The following is a 21,291-nucleotide window of genomic DNA, read 5'->3' as shown; positions in this document are numbered from 1 at the left end:
TCTGGAAAAATCTGGATTCAGATCCTGCCTTCCAGGCCTATTAGCTCTATGTCCTTGCATAAATCATTTAATTTCTCTGAGCTTTAGGCAATTAGCTTCAGTGATGGAAGTAGTTTCCACAATGAAAAATTCTAAATCCTTGACAAATTGATCTGTCTGTGTAGTATATACCTGTCTCATAATCTTTACATCTTGCTTGCCTCTTTCCACTGTGTCCTTTGGAATATATGTTCCAGGATTAACAAATGACTCTTTATCTCTAACCTTTTCCTAACATGCTCATGGATAAAGGAGAAGATTCTAACTCAGTGATTTCATTGCTAAATAGAATACCCAATGAGGAAATTCCTTCCCAATTTTCTTCCACTTACTTAGAGCTTTGTCTGAGGGGTCTTAAAAGTGAACTAAACATTCTAAAGATCATATTACTTGTCTAAAACCATAGAAAAAGCTGGCTGTATTCTGATACAAGCTTTCTGTGTATTGTTTTTTAAGTTAAAATTTTTTTAAAAAAGACTGTTCTGGCCTTATTTTCATTCCTGGGTAGTATGGTCTCTATGGTCAGTCATTTCAATAATGCTCTCTCCTCCATTTTTAAATCATTTTTTCTATTTGACATTATTTCAGTGCTACTGAATGCAGTTGAATAAAATCATGTTGTCTTCTAAAAAGTTATGCTATGACCACCAATCTATTGAAATAGCTCTGTGTGTGTATGTGTGTGCATGTATATGTGAGTGTCTATTTGTCTATCTCTCTCCAAGGTTATTAATTATCTTACCTCCTTAGCAACAAATCCAATGCTTCATTTTTCATTTTCTGTCCTCATCCTCCTTGTCTTCTTATTGGCATTTGGTACTATGGACCAGAACTCCAAAACCACAGCATCACAGATTTCTAGAGTTGGAAAGGACCCAGAGGTCATCTAGTCCAGGATGAATCTGAACAAGAATCTTCTCTTTGACATTCTCTACAAGTGATCATCCAGATTCAACTTAAGAGATGAACCTCCTGTATCCCAAAACACTATATTCCCCCTTTGAATACATCTAGTCATTAGGAAGTTTTTCCTTACGTCAAACTTAAATTTGAATCTTTCTAACTTCCTCTCATTTTTCCTAGTTCTGTATTCTGGTATTAAACAAAATGAATAGAAATCCTCTTCTACTTAAAACCCCTACAAATAATTGAAAACAAATAGTATGTCCTACCTTCCCTTATTTCTCTTTCTTCATTCTAAACAGTCTCAGTTCCTAAAAGTGATCCTTGTCTGTCAAGACCTCTCTTTAGCCCAGTGATTTGCTATTGCATCCAGTAGGGCTTTTCTAAAAAGGAGTGTCCTAAACTGAAAATTATTCTCCACATGTAGACTGTTCAGACAAGAAAGAAAGCTATCACCATGCCTTTTAAAAAAATAAATCCTAATGTTTCATTAAATTTTATTTTGTTGAGTTAGGGAAGCCATATAAAACTGTATTTTGTAATACATTAAAGCTCCTAGATTTTTTTTTCAAATAAACTCCATCCAGCCTATTTTACTTATAAAGATGATTTTTGAACACATATGAAATTTTATTTTTATTCCTATTGTCTCATATTATTAGATTTAACCCATAATTCTAGCCTGTAAGGGATTTGATCTTGTCATTCATTATGTTAATTATACCATCTAGCTTTATGATATTTGCAATTTTGATAAGCATGCCAGCTAAGCAATTTTTTTTATGTTTAAGCTAAGTTTTTTATGTAAGTCACTGAAAAAACTGTTCAGTTCCACAAGACCAAATACAATTCTCAGAGACAATCCTTTAAAGCCTTCCTTCCAAGTTGACATCAGACCTTTGAATCTGGCCATTCAACTATCTATAAATATATTGTCATCTAGCCTGCATCTTTCCATCTTTTCCACCAGAATAACATGAGGGATCCTATCAAATGCTTTGATAAAATCTGGATACAAGGCACTGCCCCTTTCATATGTGAACAGTTTGACTGCTGAAAAAAAAAAAAGAACATTTGCATAAGAACATTCAGATGCATAATATTTGCATCCAAAAATGGTTAAAATCAACTTGTGAAGAAAAGTAGTCTCGCAGATAAAAATGTTAAGGAAAGACACAGGCTGTTGATTTTGAGGACTAGATAGACCATTGCCTCTCAGATGAATGAACTTAATCGGACTTTTTTGAAGTGAGCACTGGGTAACATGGCCACACGGCACTTAACTCCTTTACATGTGACTTTTTTTTAGAAGTTCAAAGACAAAATTATAGATAAAATAATCATTAGGGGGCTAAGGAAAGATTATATATCTGGCCAAAAAGTTGATTTCTTGATTTTCATCTCATAATATAAAGATAAATCATTTATAATCAAGAGGCTCTGATTTGAGTCAGTAAAAAATACGGAAAGTCAGAGAGAATAAGTTTTGAGAAGAAGATATAGAATAAAATAGAAGCAGCAGGAGAATGAACTGTACAAGTAAGACTGACAAGAAATTTGGGACAGAAGGCTTCCAGTTGAGATAGTAAAGTCTTCAATAGCTTGGTTGAGAACTTACTGATTGGAAAAGCAGCATTACTTTACTGATGGGCTGGAGAAAGCCTGGGGGTAGCTATTAGAAAGGGGGTAAGCTAGGTGACATAGTGGATAGAGTTTGGAGCCTGAAGACAGGAAGATTCAGTTTCCCAAGTTCAAATCTGACTTCAGAAATTTTATAGCTGGGCAGCCCTGATAAAACACTTAATCCTGTTTACCTCAGTTTCCTCAGCTGTAAAATGAGCTGGAGAAGGAAATGGCAAATCACTCCAGGATCTTTGCCAAGAAAACTCCAAATAATGTTATGAAGAGTACATTCAACTAAAACAAATGAACAACTACTGGAAGTTCGTTGGGGAAAAGTTGAAACTTGCTGTATGTAAGGAGTTCTCCAGACTTACTACACATTAGTAACATTTACATTCTGACAGAGGAGAAAGCTCTTAATATAGTAGAGGGCAAAAAAACCCTCTGGATTAAGAGGCAAATACTTGGGGATAAAATAAGGCTTGTTTTTGTTTTGCTGTGAGCTGCGCTTTGCTGTAAGAAAAAACATAGAACTGATTGAACAAAGCAGAATATTCTGCAATTTGCAGATCTGAAGAGTTTGGAAGTTCTCTCCCTGAGGGAACATCTTGTCACCGAGAGAGTGTAATATTTTTTCTCAGTGTCATGTTAAAGGTGACTGTGAGCTAAAAGAGTCTGATTCATTAGCTTGAAAGCAGAAGAGAAGTTTTGCCAAGCAGGAATATCGTGAAAACCAGAAGGGAGGAACAGAGAATAGAAAAGTGATTTTATGAAGGGCAGATTGTTCCTGAGAGGAACAAAGACCTCAATACCTGCAGTCTAAACCTGTGAGTTGCTCCAAGCACATGAATTTCCCCATGAATGTGCCTTGCTTCTAGGTTCACGTGTGTGCTTTCCTCTAATAAACTCTGTGTGCATTGGTGGTAGAGTATTATTTAAGTTTGTGGGTAGACATTCTTATCTTTGCTTTATTTTGTGTAAATGTTATGATTATTGTTGGTTTTGCTTCATCTTTCAACTTTGAGTTTAAGAGTAAAATGGTAACTAATTTTGCATGCAGAGAAGCACACTAACTCAGGAACTACAGTGGCAAGCAGGAGGAATGTGCCTCCCACCTGACACACACACCTACACACCAGAATTGCCTCTAGGACTCTGAGAGAGAATAGCTAGTTGTACCCAATTGTCCATGGGTATGACTGTGCCCTGACTAGGATATGATTGGGGAAGTGCAATACAGATAAATCTGAGTCTATTCAGATTGGAGGGGAGCCTACCCAGAGAGAAAGAACAGCAGGGGTATGTGTATCACATTAGTACCATATTCTCAAGCTACATTAACTGCAGGATAGGCATCTTCACCATACCTGAGCAATACTATAAACAATAAATTGATCATATATTTGTAAACTGTATTTATAATATTCCTTTAATTTAACAGTTTAGTATAGCTGTCACAAAAGGAAATATGGTCAATCTACTGTGACTTCTTCATGAGACTATACTGGATCTTTGATATAAAAAGTATCACTCCCTGATATCCTTTTCTCCCTTGAGTTCTATGGCTCCTCACCTTTTTCTAGCTCTATGAATATAAATATTCCTCAAGATCTCCTTTGCAGATCTCTTCTACTCCTGTGGCTTCAATTATCACTTCTATATAAATGGCTTCCAACTTAATCTCTACTTGTATCCTCTGGATATCCCTAATAGGGATCTCCAGTACGAGACATTTTAAATCTCTTGCTTGATATTCCTCTGGAATTTAAGAATCAATATAGGTTCATAGAACAAGAGCTGGAAGGGACTTCAGAAACCATCTATTCCTACTCCCTCATTTTAGTTCTGAAAACTGAAGTCCAGGGAGATTTAAGGGACTTGTCAAAAGTTACACAGAAAGTAAGCATCAAATTTGAACTCAGGCCTTCTGCCTCCAGAGTTAGTCCATGAGACTATGCTTCCTCTTCATCATAAATATGCCCATACATCAAACTTCTTTGTTTATATTGCTGACACAGCCATCTTCCTGGTCATTCATACTTGAAATCTTAAGTCTTGGTATGATTCTTTTCCCCTCACCCCACAAATTCAATCGATTTCCAAATTATTCTAAATTTGTACCTCCATAGAACCTCTTACAACTAGTTTTACCTCTACTTTCACTAAAATCAACAGACTTCATCTCTTCTTTTGATCCTATTTCCTGTTCCACTTTTTCTCCATTCCTATCCATCATCCACAAGCTTTTACAATTGACATCCAAATATTTCACCATGTTCTTATCTCTTAAAAAAAAAACTCTGTTTTCCCATTATTTTGTGAATAAAGTATATGTGTATAAGCACATATAGGGTTAATACTGCCCCCCCCCCTAAGCAGGATCCAACCTCCTTGCCTCATTACTTATCTCACACTCCAGTATTTCCTTCATGCACTATATATTATATTCAGACATGATTAGTCTACTTCCTTCCATTTGCCTCTATTCTTTTGTTTGTGCTTTTCCTCATACTTAGAAAGGAATCCACCCTCACTTTCATCTATTGAAATACTTCCTTCCCTTTGAGATTTTGTTCAGATGATGCCTCTTCTATGAAGGCTTCCTTAATTCCTATTCTTATTCCTATGAACTGACTCCTTTTCAAATTTCTTTGCCTAGATCTTTCAAATCTCTCTCTCTCTCTCTCTCTCTCTCTCTCTCTCTCTCTCTCTCTCTCTCTCTCTCTCTCTCTCTCTCTCTCTCTCTCTCTCTCTCTCTCTCTCTCTCTCTCTCTCTCTCTCTCTCTCTCTCTCACTTTCTCTCTCTCTTACTTTCCTTCTCTCTCTCTCAAAGATTCTAAGGTAACAGAAATAAAAAAGAGAAAATGGGAGCTATTGTGGATATATTTCTGGGTGTTTATTGTAAAATTTTTTAAAAAGCAACTCTTAGAAAACCTTAAAAGTTCCTAGTGTGAGAACATATTATATACCACAAGAGTCCAGGAAAGATAAGAATCCATGACCAGAAGTAACAGGTATTAATAGTAAAAAGAAAAGCAAATAAATTCTTGGAAAGAAAAGAAATGAGAGGACCAGAATATTGGGTAGGGCTGATTTTTTTTTCACCAGGGGAATTTTCATGAATCCTATCTATACCCCTTCTTCAGTTCATTTTTACCCAGACCCTATCATCCTTCTCATTTCTTGCCTTGATAGAACTCTTTCCCCAAACATGGTGGCTTGGAGATGAGAGAGTCAAGGATACTTTGCTCTTGTATAGGAGAAGTAAAGTCAGTAAAAGAACAACCAAGCTCCTTGGGGGAAAATATGCATATACTTTTAAGTTTAATCTATATTATTAAAATTTTATTCAGTGTAGACAATCAATAGAATAACAAACCAAACCAAACCATGATTTATAACAACTGGTGATATCTGAGGTATAAATGTTCATACTGAAAATTTAACATTAGGTCTCACAAACCTCTTAGAATTGGTTCCAGCATATCCCTGGATAGTATGAACTCGTTGGGCTTTGAGAACTATACTAAGAACCTAATCATCATTTGTAGCATATTTATCGTGGAAATGTCTCAGTTCCAAATTTCAAGTGAACTTTTAAAATACAAGCTGTTTATAAAATGGAAAGTGTCAATATATCTATATCTATACATATAGAAAAAGGGATAGACCTCTGTTTTCATTGGTACAACAAACTGCTGGTGATAAAGAATTTCATGTGGCTTGGCACCTTTTTAAAGTAAAAGTCTTACAGAGTTGCCTGGAGCACTACGAGTTAAACAGAACCAGTGTATTCTGGAGGTAAGACTTGAATCTAGGTCTTCTACCTCTGAGGCCAGTTCTCCATTCACAATATTGCCTCTTATAATGGCTAGTATTTAATATATGTGCATAGAAGCAAAAGAAATGAAAATTAATAATAATATAGTAGATAACCAGGAAGTTGAATTCTGAATTTATTTAATAATTCCATGTCAATTTTGAAAATTTAAAACACAAGGATGTGTTGTATATATATATGTATAAATATGTGCACATTTCTTCTTTCCTTTTATATGCTGAATTGACTTGAAAGCCACAAGGTAGAAAACAAAACGAACTATAAAGGAAGTGAACCCCCATAATTATAAATACATAAGATATGCTTTGACTCCTAAACAAAAGTAAATATGTATGACTAATTTGCATAATCTTTAAAAATAAAGCAGAGGGGGGAAAAGCATGTTTACAAGCTCTCTAATTCTTACCTCTTCCTTTGTCTTTTTTGATATGACCCGAAGCCAGTCTCCAATCATGCTCAGGACAGCAGCAAAGTAAGCAAGTCCTACTAGGATCCAAAACCATACCACTGGCTTATAAAAATCCAAATATTCAATATCAGATCCTCCTGTAAGGGGAAAACAAAGTAGAACAAAAATAAATCCATGGTACATGCATTAAGCATTCCAGACACTTAATGGATGTTTTAGCCCTTTTTATTATTTGAATTAGTAATCACATGTATTTGTCAATAAATCCTTCAATTACATATCACTAATACCGCAGAAGTCAACTAGCAAAAAGAAATCTGACTAATGTATTCTTTTCCCCAACTTTCTTAATTCTGTCAGTGAAATGGAAATATCTTAAGGGCTGAGACGAAATTTCTCATGTATATGTGTGTGTGTGTGTGTGTGTGTGTGTGTTTGTGTGTGTGTGAATTTATGTGTGTGCTCCCAGTGAATAATTAATTTCCTGGTACATGATAGGTATTGTCTTGGACATAAAGAAAGCTTGTTGAATTTAATTAAACTAAATTGAATTGTCAGTTTTATCACTCTTCTTCCATTCTCTCAAGCTTTTATCCTCCTATTCATTTCTGATGAGATTTAAATTTATTGGGGTTAATAAAATCACCAACAGAGAATATAGTGAGATAAAAGATGCTCCAAGACAGACTTGAGGGGCACCGTGAGTAGGGAGCATCATAGATAATAGAGCCAGTAAAGAAGACTGAGAAAAAGTGGTTAGCCAGGTAAAAAGAAAACCATGAAAAACCCAGAGAAGAAGATGCTTAGTGTTGTCAAATGCTAAACAGAGCCTGAGAAGGATAAGGTTTGAGGAAAGAATCATCAAATTTGGAAATTAAGAGCTGGAATAGAATAGTGTAGGCAAGGTCAACTTGATAAGTAGAATAGGATGAGCCCTCCCAGGTGAATTTACCTATTTATTTCTTCCTTTTCATCATCATCATCACCATAATAATACTCCGAGGGAGGTAGTATAATTGTTATTCCAGTCTTAAAGATGGGGAAACTGAGGCTTAGAGAGAGATGGTGACTCACTTAGATTTACTTGGGCCAGGATTCAAATGTCAGTGGTCTTTGGCATCATGTCTAGTGCCTTTACCCTTAGGTTACCCTGCTTCCCCTTTGGTAAAGTCCTATAGATAACAAGATGCAACAAGATGCAGAGCCCAGAGAAGAACTTTTATCTCCAGGAAATCCCATTAATTCCACTGTCATCTAGACCAAATCCTTCCTTTATTGTCCAATTAGTTAAGGTTGCTTAATTACTAAGATCAGTACAAGACTGATTTATCATAGAACTTTTTTAGTACCATCAAGGAGTCCTTGTAATTAAACAGTGACCACTGCTAATTGAAGGGAAGTTAATTGAATGCGATTCAAGAATTATGAAGGTTGTGCTACTGTCCCAGCATTCCTGCTTTGCTCTAATTATTTGTCAGTCTAAATTTCCTAACACACACACACACACACACACACACACACACACACACACACACATGCACTAGTTTGGGCTTTCATATTAACATCCTAGGTCCAAATTTAGAAATTTAGAAAGCATATGAAAGCCAATTGAAGATTAGGTAGTGAGGAAGAAGAATACATTTTTAGAAGAAAATAAAAGCTATCTTGATTAAAGGCACAAACTAATTTTCCAGACTGGCCTACTGATTATATGACTTATCTTGCAAAAGTGGTGGTCATTCTTTCATTCATTCCTTCACTTCTGGGTTTATTTTAAATGTTTACTAATATCTTTTGCTTTTTATGTTCATATGCATCTGTTCCCTTGCCCTCTATAGTAAACCACAACTGTCACAAAGAATAAGAAAGAAAGATAAATAAAAAGGTAGTTCTGTGGCAGCTAGGTGGCTCAGTGGCTAGTGTAAACTTTAGATTATTTCACCCTACTTAGTCTAACAAAAACAGGAATGTCTACACCCATACCTAAGGATTAAGTATTTAGGAGGATGGCCTATGACAGATATGTGCTAGCAATTGACAAATCAGAAACAACTGACACACCCCTGGGCTGTCCTAAGTCAAGCTTAACTATCATTGGTACATGCAAGATGCAGGAAAGTGATGTAAAAACTGTCTATATATTTCATGTCACTTCCTCTCTCCAGCCTCTTTGGCAGTGGAAAGTTGGCTGGTGGAGCATGTTGAGCGTTTCAGCATCTTGGGTGGCGGCTGCTATTGCCCGGGTTTGGTTTGATACCATACTGGAGGAAGCTGAGTAGCCTAGTTCAGGTGAGGCATCTTTACTGAGCTCTAATGGAGTTCAGGCTGATTCTTTCTCCTTTACCTTCCAAACACTATCCTCTTAGAAAGCCACTAATCTTCTTCAGGGACCTTGTGGTGGAGGACCTTCAACTCCCCCTGGCACAGGCCAGGAGGGAGAAATCCTACACCTTTTCCCTCTCCCTTCTTAATTCTTTCCCTCCATATTAATTAAACCACCATAAATTAAAAAAAAAACAAACTGACTTGGGTATTTTATTTGGAATATTCCCTGGTGACCAAAAATAATTTAAATTAGTTTACAACCCTAAAATTATCCTTACACTAGAGAGCCAGACCTGGGTTCAAATCTGGCCTAAGGTATTTCTTAGGTATATGACCCTGAGCATGTTATTTAACTCCAATTCCCTTGCACTTACAGCTTTTCTGTCTTAGAACTGATACTTCCTATTAATTCTAAGACAGAAGATATGGGTTTTATATTTTTAAGATAGTTCAGTAAAACTATAACATCAAGTTGGACAATTTGTTTAATATTCTACATGCATAATTCCCCTACTCTCCAAAGAAGGTAAAGGAATTCAGTTTCTTATTTCTTCTTTAGGAACAAGTCTGGCAATTACAGTGTTGAGTTTGGGTTTTCTTTTTTCTTTTCTTCTTTTTTATCATTTTAGTAATTATGTATAGCTTTCCTCCTTCTGTTAACTTCAGTTTACATCATATCATAGAAGTCTTCCTTTGCTTCTCTGTGTTCTTTATATTCATAATGGTAACACATTAGACTATATTAATGGGCCAAAACTGGTTAGTCATTTTCTGGTCAATAGCCTTTTTTCCCTAAGCAAAAAATAATGTTGCTATTCATATTTTGATTTATGTGTGAACTTTGATCCTCTTCATTTGTTTGCCCAGGATCATACAGTAAGGAAGTGTCTGAGTCCAGACTTGAATCTGGGTCCTCCTTACACTAAGTCTAGTACTCTTTCCATTATGCTACCTAGGCACCTCTGATAGCCATTTCATAATGGCCTTAATTTGATGAATGTGACAAATACATAGTTATGCTCCTGGAAAGGTGTATCCTGGTGATTCCTATCTTTGTTTTCTTCATGTTATTGTTGCTGCCTGGAATAGCCTCTATTATTCCTTCTACCTATTTTATTCCTATTTCTTATATTGTGTTGCCTAATTAGCTCAATTCTTTTCATAACCAGATATATATATTTTTTAAAATCTTTGCATCTATCTAATTAATGAATTAAATAACCATATATGAAGCACCTACTGTATGCAATACACTACATTAGATACTTGGGAAAATATAAGGCTTGGATGACAAGTTGTTCTACTCTTAGAGTTGACTATCTACAAGAAGAAGACAAGTCACAAACATTAGCACTGAAAACAAAAATGCTAGGTGAGGTCTGAAAGGAATCTTTCTTGATGGGGGACTGGGAGAATGTTTCAAGTACTTCCAAGTAATTGGAATACAGCTGTGAACTAGGAATTACAGTGACCCAGCTATCAAATGTTTTTAATTATACCTGCCATGAACCTCTCTCCATGTTTCACATATACTCAATAATTTAATTTAAAAAACACTTAATAAGTACCTACTAGGTGCAAGTTGAGAGATACCATGGAGTGGTAGGGGAGAGCTGGGAGACTGATTCAATTCCTTCTCCTTGTAGTTATTGGCTGAGAGACCCTGGACAAGTCTAACTATCCCAGGTAACTGTCTAACGCTATGAGCTGTGTTGATGTTGAAGATCTGTATCAGATGTAAAATGGCATATTAACTTCTATGATAAAATACTAGCCAGCCTAGTAAAACAATTAGTTGGCAATCTTACCTTCAGTTAGAAATTGTCTCCCTCTCTCTGATAAATGAAAAAAAAAATCATCTCTGATTAACCACCCTTTCTAGACACCATTGTACCAGGGGAAAGATTGTCTTCCGTGCTGCTGTTCCCTTCCATCCATCCACCCTCACCATATTGTATTCTGTCTCAACACATTCTACTCTACATACTGTAAAAGGGAAATTGTTTGTTCTCTTTGAGTTGACACTTGTGAAATAAAGGATTCCCTTTCACAAGTGTCAACTCAAAGAGAACAAAGAATTCCCTTTTACAATACAGATAGATAACTGAATTTGCCCTAATCTGGGCTAGGGTTTTATTTATATAAATTCAAGTAAGCTATCCAATTTGACATGGGAATTTCATTTGGTCACAATCATCTCTTAATCTGACATATTTATATGTACAAGTAATATCACATGGTCAATTTCTAATGAAAGTGTAATAATAGAGGAAGTAAGTTTTACATTGATGAAGTATTATGCTAGCCAGAAATGCAACTCTGCTATAAACAGGCATTGAAGAAAAGAACGTATTCTTCAAGGTAAATAATAGAACCTTCCAGCTCTTTCAAAAAAGCTATTTCTGCATGTCAAAAGCAGCAGAAGTAGTCTCTTATGATGTATTATCTAAGCTTTCAAAGCTCATGGGAAAACAGGTTTGAAAATTCTAAGCACTAATTTGGGAATTTTGTGTGGAAAGAGGCTGTTAAATAGGTTCACCAGATAATTCCATTATTTCAAATGTTTCCATTTCAGTGAAACCAAAAGGACTGAACTTTCTCTTTCAAAACCAATGCTTAGGAAGAACTCATGACTCACATACATAAAGTCACCAAGACTCTGTTTTAGAAGAGTTAGTTCATGAGCAAGATGACTTTTTATGCCTTCTTTCTTATAAACAGGATGTCACATTTTGAGAAGGGTAAATTAACTTAATCACTTTAGGTCTGTGTTTGGATAAAACATTCAACCCACAATGTTTTGTGTGTGGATTTTAATCTTAGAAAATTATATTTTCCCATTCTTAATAGTCACTTCCAAGCTGAAATCCATGCAAAAGAAATCTATGCAACTGGAAACTGTTAAATACCTCACATATTCTATTCATTTTCTTGGGCCTAAAATTTAATCTTCTGATACCTCAGAATTCTTTGAGGTGACCATGTATTCCCAAAGGCTATTTGAGTGGAATAAAAGCCCTAGAAAGTGTTAACATGCCAAAAAATGGTCCCAAGAAAAGTCTATGCAAGTAGGTTGGTCATTAGGCTACAAGTTTTTGAGTAATGATTACTCAAACAGGAAAGAAATATAAAATTATCTCTAATCCTGTGTGGATCCTTAATAGTGATGAAAGCAGGTTGATGGCATGGGGGGAGGGAAGGTCATACAGTACTAGAATCATGCCATTTTAGAACACCTAAATTCATTCATTAATTTAATTCTTGGCATAGAAATGAGATGCTTATTCAATTATCAAAAAGTTGCCATACTAATAGAGTTTCTAAATCCTATCAATTGTTATGTTTCTGCCAGAATTAAAAAAAAAAGTTATAAGGATATTTTGACAAAATGAAAAGAATAATCATATATTCTGCTAAGAGAAGTAAATAAAAGGATTGACAGAGTGGATTTTACTAGGCATCCAAATGCAACAAGAAATATAATTTATGTGGAAGTTAGTCATCTATCACTGATTGCACTGCTCTGATGAGAATAATTAAAAATATCACCACAAAGGAGTCACGGCTTGTGTTCCAGAAGCTGTTGCACATAATAAAGAGGAAGAACTAAATATGGTCCATAGAGTGGGAAAAACAGTTTGAAGTCAGAGGATCCAGATTCAAATCTGGCACATGTTATGTGATTTTTGGCAAGACATTAACCCTTCCCAAATCTTGGTTCATCTAGAAAATAGAAGGGTGGGATTAGATGACCTTACTTCTATTTGCCATCCTGTTTTCTTAATAAACTTCTTGATTAAATCAACACATTTTTAATTATTATGGTGAGTTAGTAACTAAAGATGGATTTTCACCTACACAACTCTTTATGTCAACATAATTCATACTCTCTTGCTTAAGTTAAAATATTAGACTTACAATTTCTGCAAAATACAATTGTTTTGTTCCCATTTCTGAATTAAAGTATTTTGGAGTTATGTTTTAGTACACCTTATTTATGGTTTCATCTTCATATATCAAGTCCCACATAACAGTTTATCTGATTCAAACATCTTATATATTTCAAGGTGGTTGTATTTTAAAAATAACTCATGAAAGAGAGATGTTAATGATTTATCATCTGGCTCTAATAGATACTGTATTTTTTAAACTGTTCATACTCAAATAATATATTGGTGTATTTACAGGTATTTTAAGTTAGACTCCAACTATAGTTTCCAATATTGTTTTTTATTTCCCTTTCACAAAAGGACATCAATTGTGACTTTTAAAAATGTCTTTTTACCCTTATTAGATACACTTATGTTTCCTGATATCTTTGATCATATTAAAAATTCATATGTTCCAAAGGATGAATGGCACTCAATTCTTCATTTTGATAGATTGTTTTTTGAAACTCTGTTGATAGTTTCTACTAGGATATTATCCATTAAAAAGATATCACTTTTTTTTACAAATATAAATATATTTTTCATATAAATATAATTTGCATAATAAATGACCCATTTATTGTATTTAAATTAAATAAAGGAGATAAAAATGGAGAAAGAAGAAGTTATTAAGTACCAACTACTTCTGTTTGTGCTATCAATGAACATTTTTGGATTGGCTAACTAAGTAATCAAGAGATTTTTTGCCACCCATTGGTCTACAATTTGTATAAGCTAACAGCAGATGAGTAGGGGTACCTAGGCTGTGTTGTAGTCCAGAGAAGTAGGCTCATCTCCTAGACATTGCTAATATAGAGATTATATACTATATAATATAATCATATACTCAGAGTAGAAAAAGATCATAGATGCTATCTAATCCAATCCCTAAATGAAAGCTATATTTTCATTACAACATCTCTAAGAAGTGATCATCTAACTTCTCTGTTGAAATACCTCTAATAGTAGAACAAACTCACAAACTCATGATGTTAGCCATTCAATTGTTCTTATAGTCCTCTTAGAAAGCTCTTCCTTATATTTAGGACAAAATTATCCTTCCTGTTAACTTTTGACCATTGACCTTAATTCATCCCTTTGAGTTAAATAAGGATAAGATAATTCCATTTCCATATATCAGTTCTTTAGATATCTGAAAGCAATTTCCTATGATGTCTCTCCCATGTTCTTTTAAATGATTCAATTAAATGATCTTTGTGAATTTATTAACTATACAGCTATTAATTAAATCTGTTGAACCCAATAATCATTACTAAATGCCATTTTGAAAATATATATACATATGTGAAACATATGTATATACATAAATGATATATTTGTATTATATTCCATAATAATTTAAGTAACATGCTATAAATAGTTTATATACCTCTATTTATATATGAATTTATTTGTATACTATTTAAGAAAAAAATGCTTAGTTCATTTACTACCTTTCTCTTCAATCTATAATTGCTATTAATCTTATTAATTTAACCTTGCTTTTTTCCCCAGACAGAGTTAGGGCGTCTTTTTCTGATTCAGAATCTTTATCTTGATATCAGATTTAACCTGGAGCTTGTGAACAGGCTACAAAATTTCAGGTAGGTTGGGGCTAAAGAACCCTAGTACCTTTTGCTGATGGCTAGTTATAAATTCTTAGGTCCTGTTCTCTGATTGCCACAGGCTCCTTAGTCAACAGTACTTAGAATTTTCACTACCTCACTTCCCAGACTCTCCTTGTCTCCAATAACATAAGAAATAGTAGCCAAGTAGAAAGAGAAAACTAGCATCTGTTCTCTGGTTCTTAGCTCTAATTGCTACTCCTAGTTTTCCTGCTTTCTATCCAGTAAGAACAAAGAATACAACAATTACAGTCACAGAGTGCATCTGTGTGCTACGAGCCTAAACCCCTTGGCAATTGTAAATCAGAAAATTTCTCAACCACTTACTCTATATTTCTTTCTGAAAAGATTTCATTCTTGCTCCTTCCAATCATGAATATAATAATATACACTAAAAATGTGAACACTCTATACTCCTTAGCAATCATAACTTTTCCACATGCCCCTGATAAAATATAGGTCATGGAATGATAAAACTCTTAGATACTTTCAAAAGTCATTTTTATGGAATTTTTTTTGGGGGGAAAGGATGTTTTTAAACTAAGTATTAAACGTCCCAGCTGTGTGACCCTGGGCAGGTCAATTAACTCACATTGTTTATTTCCTACCAGTCTTCTGCCTTGGAACCAATACAGTATTGATTTTAAGATGGAAAGTAAGAGTTTGGGTTTTTTTGCCTTGGCAGAGGGAATTTCTAATAAAGTGCTCTCTATATTGATTTGAAAAGATATCATTGACCAAATTACAGAAAAAAAAAGAAGAGAAAAATGAAAATGGGTTTTCTTGTTTATCATAGAAAGGTAGTGTTATGGAGGGGAAAGAATTTTGGCCCCATGGCCTTAGGGTAAGAAGTCTTGAATTAGAGTCCAGTTTTGACTACTGCTCACATATGTCACGTCTGAGATTGAGGGTTTATTATCTTTACAATAAGAGATTTGGACTAAGCTATCTCTATGGTCCCCTCTAGCTGTGATGTTCTGTGAAGCAATGAATCCATATTTCAGGGAACTGACAGTAAAATTTCTGCTAAAGGTAGAGGGCTTAAAATTTAAGAGAAGATGTATGCAATATTGTAGAAATCAAACAAGAACTAGGATAAAAATCATAAATTGGTGAAACCAAGACGACAACAAGACATAAGACACTTTCAGCAAGGCAAATAGAAAAAGAAAGAAATAAGAAGAAAGCATAAGAAAGGTAAAAGATGAAAGTCAAAATTAGAGACCTTTTAAAATGCTATCACATGACAGCATTTTCTTGAATTAGAATTGCTTAGAAGAGTAACACTGAAAACTAGCATTGGCACAGTTTCTGAAACTAAGGTGTGACTGCAGAATAAGAAGTTTAAAATTCCTTTACAATGTAGGAATTGAGTCACTATGTTTCTGCCCATCTCTAATGTCACATGACAGCATATTATACTCTTAAATTCTCCCATGATGTTCCATCCAAGACAATAACAAGAGAGTGTTTTCTTTCTTCTGATTCAATCTTGATTGAAATTACCTTGAAAAGAATTAATATCAATTCTGAATGTGACTGAAAAATAGCTGTGAGCATTGAAAAAAAATAGGGGAAAAAACCCTTACCTGCAACATAATCACCAAAACCAATGGTTGTTAACGTGATGACCACAAAATAAATGGCGTCCAGGGCACTCCAACCTTCTATGTGCTTGAATATCACAGCAGGTAGAGCAACAAAGAGCACACACCCAAACAATATGAAGATAATTGTTGAGATGATTCGAATTTTAGTTTGACTCACATTCCACTTCTAGGCATGAAAGAAAAGGAAGATATTCATTATTGGAGTGCCTCAAAAAATTGGACATGCACATCTATCTAAAAATAATTGCTCATAACAATGTTATGTAGTAACCATGACCTTTAGTCATATTAACTATCAGTTATCTATAGCTAGAAAAGATAAATTTGTTGTAGGTGGTCCCAAGATAAAACATTTTAATAAAATTTAATTAATTTAATTTAATTGCTCAAGGTTAATATATTTAAGGGGAAGGTAGGTGGCTCAATGGCTAAAGATCCAGACTTCGAAATGGGAGGTTCTGAGTTCAAATGTGGCCTCAGATACTTCCTAGCTGTATGACCCTGGGCAAGTCACTTAATCCCCATTGCCTAGGTCAGGTGAAATTTATGCTTCATGTGAGCCCCCACCTTACCCCAGATGGGAGAGAGGAAGCGCTCCCATTGGGCTGTTGGGCAGAGGGTCAGTGATGTAAAAGATGTCCTCAAGCTCATGGAGAGGGAGAGGGGAGCAGCCCCCTCTGGCACATGTGCCATAGGTTCAAAAGTATGGGCCTAGACATTATTGTTTCTTTGATTTGGCATTGATACTTAGTATTGATTCTAAGACATGAAGTAAGGTTTATTTTTAAGTTTATTTATTCACATTTTTCAAACTAAAATGATATTATGTATGTGTATATATGTGTGTGTGTATTTGTGTGTGTGTATACATATATATTCCACAGGAGAAATTAGAGGGTAGGTATCTTTCTAGAAGTATCTTTAATTGAGGAGAGAGTGAGTCTGGGACTCAATATTTGCTATGTAAAATAAGATAATAAGGAGTTCCTTTGAATACTTTCACTGATTGTCTTGTACATCTGGGATTCTTTCCTTCTTGATCTTTGCCTCATGGCTTCCCTGGCTGCCTTGGAGTCTCAGTTAAAATATCTTCTTTAAGAAGCCTTTTCTAGTCTCCTTTAATGCTAGTACTTTCTCTCTAAAATTACCTCTAAATTACCTGTTTATATATTGTTCATATATAGCACTTTGCATGTTGTCTCTGCCATTTAGATCACAAGGGGGAGGCCCATTTTTAAATATTTTATCCCCATTATTAAGCATAGTGTCTGATACATAAGTGCTTAATTAATATTTTTAACTTGACAACCTAAATAAAGGTCTTGTGATTGTTTAGCTTACTTGACTAGAGGAAAATAAAGTAACATAGAAAAAAGAATGAAAGAAAGAGAAAGAAAGAAAGAAAGAAAGAAAGAAAGAAAGAAAGAAAGAAAGAAAGAAAGAAAGAAAGAAAGAAAGAAAGAAAGAAAGAAAGAAAGAAAGAAAGAAAGAAAGAAAGAAAGAAAGAAAGAAAGAAAGAAAGAAAGAAAGAAAGAAAGAGAAAGGAAAGAAGAAAGAAAGAAAGAAAGAAAGAAAGAAAGAAAGAAAGAGAAAGGAAAGAAGAAAGAAAGAAAGAAAGAAAGAAAGAAAGAAAGAAAGAAAGAAAGAAAGAAAGAAAGAAAGAAAGAAAGAAAGAAAGAAAGAAAGAAAGAAAGAGAAAAGAAGGAAGGAAGGAGATGGGAAGAAAAGAGGGAGGGAGGAAGTAACAAAGGAACAAAGGAATGAAGAAAAAAGAAAGGAAGGAAGGAACGAAGAAGGAAGGAAGGAAGGAGAGAAGGAAGGAAGGAAAGAAGGAAGGAAGGAAGGAAGGAAGGAAGGAAGGAAGGAAGGAAGGAAGGAAGGAAGGAAGGAAGGAAGGAAGGAAGGAAAGAAGGAAAGAAAGAAGGAAGGAAGGAAGGAAGGAAGGAAGGAAGGAAGGAAGGAAGGAAGGAAGGAAGGAAGGAAGGAAGGAAGGAAGGAAGGAAGGAAGGAAGGAAGGAAGGAAGGAAGGAAGGAAGGAAGAAAAAGATATAATTAAGTGCTTACTAATTGTAAGGTAATGATATTGGGTCTGACCTAGGCCTTTGTCCTTTCCTCAGTTTCATGGCCTTAACAAAGGAAACTATTTTGTAAATTAATTCCCTTTGTTACAGAGGAGACAGATAACGAATTATGATGAATCTGTATAAAAATATCAACAAGGGAGTAGAAACCCAAAGTTAATGGCTACATTACCAGGTTAGTAAAATCTTGTCCAAGAGTTGACTATATGATCCTATCAAGAATAACTATTTGTATGCAAATGTATAAATCATAATGAAAATGAAGAAACAATGAGAATAAGGGTGTGCAATTTAGGACACCACCACCACTGAGTAGGATATGAACCTCACTATAGACTCCTCTTTAATCTTGTCTTTTCTTTCCCATTTATTTTCACGGTCTTACTTCTCCTTTTCTCTTCTTACTCCATTTATTTTTTATCCCTCTAACTTCTTTTGTATTTCTAAATGTTCCCAACCTATAGGCAATGCTTTGCCTTACAGAAGTCATTTATTGGCTAAGAGCATGATGTCCTCAGACAACAGTAAGAGTTATCAAATGTCATACCACTGATGTATGCATAAAATTATTGCAAAATGAGTAATCATAAAAGGTTAGTTCTAAATTATTCACCTGGATGCTTTTAATAGCTTATTTTGAATAACAAGTTGGTTTTCTCCAGCCAACCAGTACAATTCTGGAATATCTCCTTATTCTAAAATCACTTGCTAATTGCCAGAATAAAAGCTAATTTAATTATTAGCCAATATAAAGTTGATAAAACTTTTAAAAGGATGTATCTTTTATGGTCATTCATAAATGATTGTTCAACTGAATTGAAAATATCTGCAAAACTGGTTATCCAAAAAAAAATGTTTGTACTGGACCTATAATTTTGTTCATGGAGAAAACTTACAGTGAGGCAACTCCATCTACCAATGCAATTACCACTTTCTCTAAAATTTATAGTCTTAGAGAGATGCCCAGGACACTGAAAGCATGTGACTTTCCAAGAGTCACATAGTCATTAGGTATCAGCAGCACCTGAGATTCAGGTCTTCTTGCTGTCTTGAAGCCAGCTTTCTATGCACTGTGACATACTGTCTCATGCATGATAGGCTTGTTGGTGGTGGTGTTTTTTTTTTTCTGTTCAGTAATTTCATCATGTCTGACTCTTTATGACCCTGTTTAAGGTTTTCTTGGCAAAGATACTGGAGTGCTTTACTATCTCTTTCTCAAGCTCATTTTAAAAGTGAAGAATTGATGCACAAACAATTAAGTGACTTGCCAAGGGTCACATAGTAAGTATCTAAGGTGAGATTTCAACTCAGGAAGATGTTTTCCAGACTTGAGACCCAACACTTTATTCATTTCATCACCAAGCTGCCTTATTATTATTATTATTATTATTATTATTATTATTATTATAGTACTGTGCCCTAATATTCCACTCTGGAGAAAGTAAAGAGTTTTATTTTTAAAGTCTTAAAACCCACTAAATTCAGGATTTTTTATCTGGAATTTAAATAGTTGAATGATACTCAATTCTCCATAATGAATTGTTGTAGACCTCAAAAATGTATATAAAGTATCATCAATTTTAAATTGCTTTAAAGTATCAGCTAAATTCTAGGTCATAAAATATAGTAAGATATAGAATCTTCTGCAATTTTAAAAACAATCTGCTCATCATGAAATAGTAAAAATATTTCTCCACTTGTTTAGTTTGTTTTCCTCATTAAACATTTGAGGATTTTGTAACAAATATTTGTGGTAAAATATTTAGATACTTACAATAAATGTATCTTCTACTTTGGCAATTCCTTTTCCGAATATAGTCCCTAGTTGATCTCCAACTCCAGCCAATAGAAAACCAAAAAGGGGAATTCCCAGTAAGGCATAGATGATACAGAATATCTTTCCACCTTCTGTACGTGGTGAGATGTTGCCAAAGCCTAAACCACAAAAAAACTTCAGCTATTTACAAATTAGTGATACATGAAAATACATGTCAAAGACAGCAAGCGATAGAAATTATAGAATGTTTCACAATAAACCCACCAGACACTATTATTGTCACTGTATTTGGGGGTGGCATTAAAATTTTATCCCCTATAAACTGTCCTTTGTTGAATATTTTGGGGAATAATTGAAGATAAAGGATTACTGGAAGCATAGTTAGAATTCCATTGTTTAATTTGTCAACAATACGATAGGCAAAATTTATAATGGGGGAAATTGCAACAATTACAAGGGAAAAAAAGCTTAATTAAATAGAACATGTTTCTGTGTAGCAAGAGTTCTACCAGATTTGTAAATGTGTGGATACTCAAAAGGAAAAGTGCATCTCATTCTATTTTAAATGTTAACAAACAATTATTAAAATGTTGTAAAATTTTGAGTTAAGTAGTTAAATTTAAATTTGTGTTCAGACAATAATAAATATTTTAATGGTTATTTTTTGGCACTTTCTGATTTGATCCTCACAACAACGCTGTGAGATAGGTTTTACAGATGAGATGAATGAGGCTAAAAGAGGTAAAATGATTTAGTTACACAGGAAGCATTCAAGCAGAAACTGAACTCAGGTCTTCCTGACTCCAAGACCAATGCTCTTTCCACTGTACTATCTGGCTTCCTCAGAACTAAAAACTTAGAAAACATGATTTAAACTTTACAATTATAAAATTATTCATTTCACCAGGCATCCAAGATTTTCTAGAATTGGCCATTATAGATTATAGTTATGGTTATAATTCAACAGTACCATGAATTGATTAAATTTACTAAATCAAATTTACCTTTATTTATGAAAGTTACCTATTGAATATAAAAAGTTTACAAATATTCTAAGCATGTAGGTAATTTTTAGAAATAATGTTTTGAGAGATTTTTTTCTCTCCTCTCAAATTAGGAAAGCAGCAAT

At 34.4% G+C, this 21,291-nt stretch overlaps 1 protein-coding gene across 3 annotated transcripts in view; it reads right to left on the bottom strand.

The window, feature by feature from the left end:
- Nucleotides 1-21,291, bottom strand: part of KCNK2 (potassium two pore domain channel subfamily K member 2) — a 291,522-nt gene that overhangs the window by 61,740 nt on the left and 208,491 nt on the right. For all 3 annotated transcript variants that reach the window (XM_007481391.3, XM_007481392.3, XM_056815921.1), the window contains exons 4-6: nucleotides 20,160-20,320; nucleotides 16,284-16,470; nucleotides 6,813-6,952 (exon numbers count right to left, since the gene is read on the bottom strand). In XM_007481391.3, the coding sequence (XP_007481453.1) occupies nucleotides 6,813-6,952; nucleotides 16,284-16,470; nucleotides 20,160-20,320 (488 nt within the window). The remainder of the gene's footprint in view (nucleotides 1-6,812; nucleotides 6,953-16,283; nucleotides 16,471-20,159; nucleotides 20,321-21,291) is intronic.

The sequence above is a fragment of the Monodelphis domestica genome, chromosome 2 (assembly GCF_027887165.1).
Source record: "Monodelphis domestica isolate mMonDom1 chromosome 2, mMonDom1.pri, whole genome shotgun sequence".
Taxonomy (NCBI): domain Eukaryota; kingdom Metazoa; phylum Chordata; class Mammalia; order Didelphimorphia; family Didelphidae; genus Monodelphis; species Monodelphis domestica.
Note: the sequence above shows the minus strand (reverse complement) of the source record. Positions and strands in the feature narration are given on the sequence as shown.